Source organism: Phytophthora cinnamomi (genome assembly GCF_018691715.1).
Source record: "Phytophthora cinnamomi strain GKB4 chromosome Unknown Contig0, whole genome shotgun sequence".
NCBI classification, from domain to species: Eukaryota; Oomycota; class Peronosporomycetes; order Peronosporales; family Peronosporaceae; genus Phytophthora; species Phytophthora cinnamomi.
Window position 1 is genome coordinate 4,474,298 of NW_027150933.1, and position 6,062 is coordinate 4,480,359.

A 6,062-nucleotide genomic window follows, 5' to 3' on the forward strand; every position below is an offset into this window, starting at 1 on the left:
ATTGGGTTTTGTTCTGCTAAGTTTGGTTGGTATAACTGCTGGACGTGGTTGTGACAGATTTACTTGTCGAGATAGTATAGCACTAATCGTGATTTTACCGCAATCCTTTGCTCGGGACGGACAGACGGAGCCCTTAAGTACCTCTTTTCGTGAACGGCACTTTCAGTTCGTCTGCGCCCAACAAGTTCGATCATCATGTCGACAGAGTGAAGAAGCCGACGCATTGTGATATTGTTCTACACTTCTTCGACTCCTCGATAGCGACAGCGACTCGAGCTTAGTTGACATCATCTCGACTTGACGGGGGTCGGGTTTGGCGGAAATCACCTCGACGGATGGAGAATCGAGCTCAGTGTCAGCTCCCAGTGTGTACGGATGGCGGAACCTGAGCCTTCTCCACCCTATCCAAGTCACGACAAGCAGCAAGGCCAGAAAGAAGCGCAAACCAAGACAACCAGGACAGGTCCGCAGTCGACCAAGTTTCAGCGCAAAACGTGATCAGTGTTGGCGCTGCGCGCAACAAGTGCTCGACTCGCTGCGGACTGGAAGCAATTGCAGCGGACGCGACGGCAGTCGAAACTACGAAAAAAAAAGCGTGGAGGGGCCTGAGAAGCCGGAATGCCTTCATGACGGTGTGGGAAGATCTAGCCATCCTACAATGTCAAGAACGACAGCGTCGGAACAGACCAACAAAGGAACTCAAGGCGATTTTGGCCCGTCAGCGGAAACTGGGACAATCGATTTGCAGGTGCTGGGGAAGAAGGATGCGCTGGAGGTGCAGCGCGCCATCTATCGCTTTGTTTTATTAAAATTCTGGTATACTAATGTTTTGTTGCGCAGGGAATGGAATGGCTCTGTCAGCTTCACCCACCTCCGGATAGTGTTGAGATCGAGTAGCAGTCAAGCGTGAAGATCGATCTCAGCGACGCGGTTCTGGCTGAGCTGGAAATGGCAGTCACGGGGTTGTACATGCGCGAACTCGTTGTTCCGCCGCTCGGGGAATCCTACTGTGTCATTTTCCAGTCAAGACAAATACGAGAGATCCGCTTGGAACTTACATCGAGACGGATCAACCACACCGATAGCCATGCCCGCTGCGTAGCTGCCGACATCTTGTGGGAAGGAACGAGTAAGCTGTCTCAAGATCGAGAAGGTGCCGATTTTCGTAAGTATTGCTCTGGATCGTTTACATTCCTTTCCTTTAAGCGGCTGATCTACCTTTCGTTTGCTGCTAGATGCGAACCAAGTGCCACAACACCCTGTCACGACGCTGCAAATTGGACTGCACAACACGGTGCGAATTGACGCAGTGAATTTCGTGCGCCGATACGTTCACTCCGATCGCATCTACTCGTTAAGCGCGCGTCTACGTGGTTTCTGCCGCCGAAGGATTCCATTTCCAGGACAATATATGGACAATCATTGTCGATCGCCGTGGACCCACAAACACGCGTCCGTCGATGAGTTTCTGCCAATTTGGGGGCTCACGCATCGAAGATCTCGTCGATGTCACGGGAAGATTTCGCTCCTGCGCAGGAATATGTGCGTGGTACCGTGGGTGCGCAAGCTTCGGCATATTCAGGAGCAACATCAGATTTCTGCTCGAAATGCCATGCCTGCTATTGGGTCTATGTTACGAGTAAACCCAGAGATCGTTATTGATTTCTGTTCTTTTGTGAGCAACTAAGAGCTGCACCACTTTAGGGACTATCTACGTGAAGAAGTAGTACCTCACACCTACTTGTCAGTCTGAGAAGTGGAGTATGTTTTTTTGTGTTCGACCTCGATCCGGAGCTGCGCGCATAGCGTGCTCCCAAAAGTAACTGGAGGTGGAGGCGGAGCAGCGAGTAAGAATTACTAGTTCTGCTTGGTCGTTACCTTCACAAGGTTAAATGTACTCAATGGTCCTCAACTGAAATGAAAAAAGAAAAATGAAATTGCTTCAGTAAACATGCGTGTGTTCAAAAGCCTTCTTCGCATCCAAACACCGTCACGCGGCGGTTCTTACGAATAGCCAAAGCTAACGCCGTCGAGTATGACATCCGCCAAATCGTGCGTGGAGGCGCTGCATGGCGTAAAGTGGATATCTCGAAGTTGTCCTCACTACATATGCCGGCGTACTGGCCGATTCCGTAGCAAACTCACCCCACTCGCCCGCTGGAACACAATCTTCACTGCCTCGACGAGGAGTTCGTCCAGGAAGCATAAGCGGTTCTCAAAACCCCGTGTTTGTCCGCTCGAAGATTAGTGCACGACTACAGAACTGACCGACCAAGTATCCATTCCCAGCGTGGATTTCAACACCCGTCGAACCCGCGGTCTGGGCTCATTTAGCACTGGAACGGCGCTTGTCAATGACCACTGGGGGATCTCATCACACGTCAATGCTCGCGCGCACTCGAAACCAACGTGGTTGCCGTTCACGTTGCGAGTTTGACGCCTTCCAGTTTCGTTGAAGGACACGAGACCACCGCGTTCTCAGAGTGGAAGAGCGGCTGGGACTACACCATGTGCCAGGGCTGGAGGAAGATCTTGCCGCCCTTGGCGTAAACGCTGGGCGACCCACCCAAGCCTCCTCCTGCTCGTCGTTGTAGATCCGAACCAACCGGAAGCCTGCTCAGCGATGACACACGCTTCAGAGACGATCAATCCGGCCACGGCGCGCTGTTCATACTAAACTGAGTTGCTCTCTGTCACCACGTATGTTCTTAGGTCGAAGCGTGCTCGACCGGCATCAGAACACGACGCGAGTTCTCGAGCGTAAGACCCTTGGCAAGCTGCAAAGGGGTGAAGAGAGAGAGAGTGAGTGAGAAGATGTGTGTGTCTGCATTGGATTCCATGGGTGGGCGAGCATCAGAGGAGTTGCGAGTCGTAACTGGATTGTAAATTGAAAAATAAATGTCGTTTCCCAAATAACTCCACGACTAAATGCTCACAAACGTAGAGAGTTATAAGAAGATCGTTGATAAGCTATCGCTATCCTCACGATAAACGTCCTAGATACTTGGGATAGATTACAGGTCTCTGCGTGAAATACCTAGGTGATGCGAATTACTGTTCTTGGCTACGCTTCAATTCCGTTTGATAATTACTCTGTGAACCATTGAGAAGAAGAAGCCTAGAACTTGTTACTCTTTAGAGGTACATGGGAGGCGTAAGTTTCCGCAGTCGCGTGGGTACGAGAGAACTGGAAGTCTGCCTCATTTAGTAGGAGGGATGACCGTCGTGCCGGCCGCACCCAGTTGCCGACCGTGATGTCTTCAGCACCACGTAGATCCTCTCCGCAGGCACTTGAGCTGCTCGGACACGGTCTTGGTAGAGAGCCGCAATGGTCTTGGGGTTGCGCTCCGCGTCGATGCGGCCGATGCAGCGAGCTGAACGTAGGCTGACCGGCTGATTCGGTGAAGCGTATTTGATGTTAGAGTTCAGTGACATGGAGAAACTGCGTGCGGAGACCTACCTCTTCGTTGAGCTGCAGAACAGGGCACTTCCAGGTTCAACTCCACCATCATGAAGACAGCCGGGAAGCCGAAGGACTCCTCGAGTGTCTTGGCGGCAGCAGCACTCGCGGCAAGCCTGTCGACGCTAGACTTGAGGACGTTGCTGGTGATGGAGGCGTACGGCATTTTATCTGGGGTGAGGTGTTGCTGGCGTAAAGCGGGTGAGAAATGACAACTCGTGGCACATGTACCATTTAAAGGAGGCGGTAACGAGGGTCCTGCGGGTTGCAGAAGCATTCTTTTTACGGTGATAGCGCGGACAAGTGCAGATTGTTGAACTTCGTCCTTGCCATGATTACGATGCGTTGCTGATTGTGGACTATTCTACCAAATGAAACCACATCCCGTAAGACGCCATAGATTTTTATATGAATACACTATAGTCCACGGCGGGAACAACGAGTCCAGTGCGCATGTACCAATCCCGCGACTGTCATTTCCAGCTCAGCCAGCACTGCGTTCAACGTATATTGAAAGCCGGAATCAGTTGGTCAGGTCAATCTACAAGCAAGTGCTCGCACCATCGATGGCAGATCGAAGTTATCTGATCGATATAATATCGGCTCGGATCATCGAAGTGTGCTGATAATGGGAGAGCTGGCGCAATGCCTCGATGTATTATCCTTCTACTTGGACTAGTCGATTTACAGTAATGGCATCAAACCATCCCAGGTTAAATAAACTAGCAAACCTTGGCAGCGTAAGTTCTGATTCTAAACTTTAGTTACTTGACGAAAGGCGAGTTCCGTTTGGATTATCAATACTTCAAAGTCGCACAATAGGGTTGACAACCTCAACGTCTGACAGAAGGGAAGAAGAATACTAGAACTTGTTCCTCTTTAAAGATTCATGGGAGGCTGTTCGAGAAGTTTCCGCAGTCGCGTGGGTACGAGAGAACCTGGAAAATATGCCCTGCTGGTAGGGGGGACAGACCATCGTGCCGGCCGCACCCAAGTTGCCGACCGTGGCGAGAATTACAAGAGGAGTTGGACGGAAATTCATCCGCAGTATATGTCCTAACTCACCGTCATAACTCTCCTAGCTACGAATTTGTTGTTCGGGTCATTGGTTCGTTAATCGAAACCGTGCTCAGGAAAACTGCACACAACCGCAAAATATCCGTATAAAACGCAGCAAAAAATGTCAAATATGCAACGCACAAACGTAAGGTTGTCTAACTCCACCAACATCTTCCTATCCTTCGCTAGCTTTAGGTTACCTTCGCCAAACTCTTGGTATATTTTTTGTTATAGCACTAACAAGCGTTTCAACGCTAGCGATGTGTTATACAGCCCCTGTTTGTGCAAAACTATTATTTCATTTCGACTCAGACGTAGTGATGCTCCTCAGTTTGCTGCTGCTGGTAGACTGCGATCTACTTCCATTTCTGAAGCACGCAGGCACTCCAGGACTTCAGAACATTCTTACGCACGTGCTGACAAGGACACAAGTGCGGTTGTCAGGATTTCGAGCGGGCGCTTCACGAAAACCTGGCTATCGATACGGCAATGCCAATACATTCATTGTCCACCAATGGGCTACTAACAAACATACGCATATTTACGTCGAAATCAGTCGGTAATACTGTAGCTTGGGCCAACTAAAACCTGCACAGCTGACATGTATTTCGTGATGGTGGCGAGTCGCTACTTTTAACCAGCTATGCTAAGCGCGCTATCCATCCAGGAGCTTCCTCCACATCGCCGAGACGTGCCACCAGCGCGCTCAACATGTCCACTTCGTAGAGGACGCTGGCGAACCGCTCTCCGTCTCTCCCCACTCGAAGAGCACGGAACCAGGAATCACGAGTCGCTGTCGGAAGTAGTCTCGAAACAAACGGAGCCCAGGTCTCTTCCGTGTCGCTGGCGAGGGTTGGAGAGTGCGCTGCGAGCATCGATTCTGTGATGGTGGTGTAACCTTTCACATCCGCGATAATAACATCCTGACCGGTTGCACAACTTCACAATACGATCTCCAGGTTAGGGTAGCTGCGAGAGCTTCTCAGTCCTCAACATCACCTCTACGCCGAACCCGTGGTTCGACGCGACGTCGAACGTCATGACCGTCTGCAGGAAGTTCTTCTGCAGTGGTCATCGGACAGCTTGTATCGAGGCCGCGGCGAAAAGGCTGAAGTACTCCATAAAGGTTCCACGGCGTCTTTGGCTCGCGGAGGGAGTTGATGCGACGACCTTCGCTTTCTTCTGGAGCTCCTGGACCTCTTCTTGCAGCGCATCGATCTGCTTTGCCAACAAACCGCCCGCTGCCCTCGATTTTCTTCATCTGTCCGACGTTGAGTGAGGCGGCGGCGCCGGCGCTGGAGCAGAAGAACCCTTTCCGCCGTGCTGGGTTATTCCACAGCTCGTCGCGCTTTAACCATGCGGTCGATCTCTAGCTGGAGAGCTGGGCTCTCGAACCATCATCTACAGAAGGCGGTTGTTTGTGGGTTACACGTACAAGTGGCTGCAAACCACTTGTGAATTTAACAGATAGGTTATCTGTTAAACGTTTTGGATACTTCCTCACGGTGTAAGACACCGATGGATACATTGAAGTGGACCACCA

The 6,062-nt window shown here is 51.0% G+C and overlaps 1 protein-coding gene across 1 annotated transcript; it reads right to left on the minus strand.

Annotated features, from left to right (window-relative positions):
* Window positions 1-5,160: 5,160 nt before the first annotated feature.
* On the minus strand, window positions 5,161-5,560 carry IUM83_02264 (uncharacterized protein; the record flags this gene model as incomplete). Its single annotated transcript, XM_067926167.1, has 2 exons — window positions 5,161-5,442; window positions 5,519-5,560. The coding sequence occupies 2 exons, from the start codon at window positions 5,558-5,560 to the stop codon at window positions 5,161-5,163; spliced, it is 324 nt and encodes a 107-aa protein (XP_067800942.1).
* Between the last annotated feature and the right edge of the window lie 502 nt (window positions 5,561-6,062).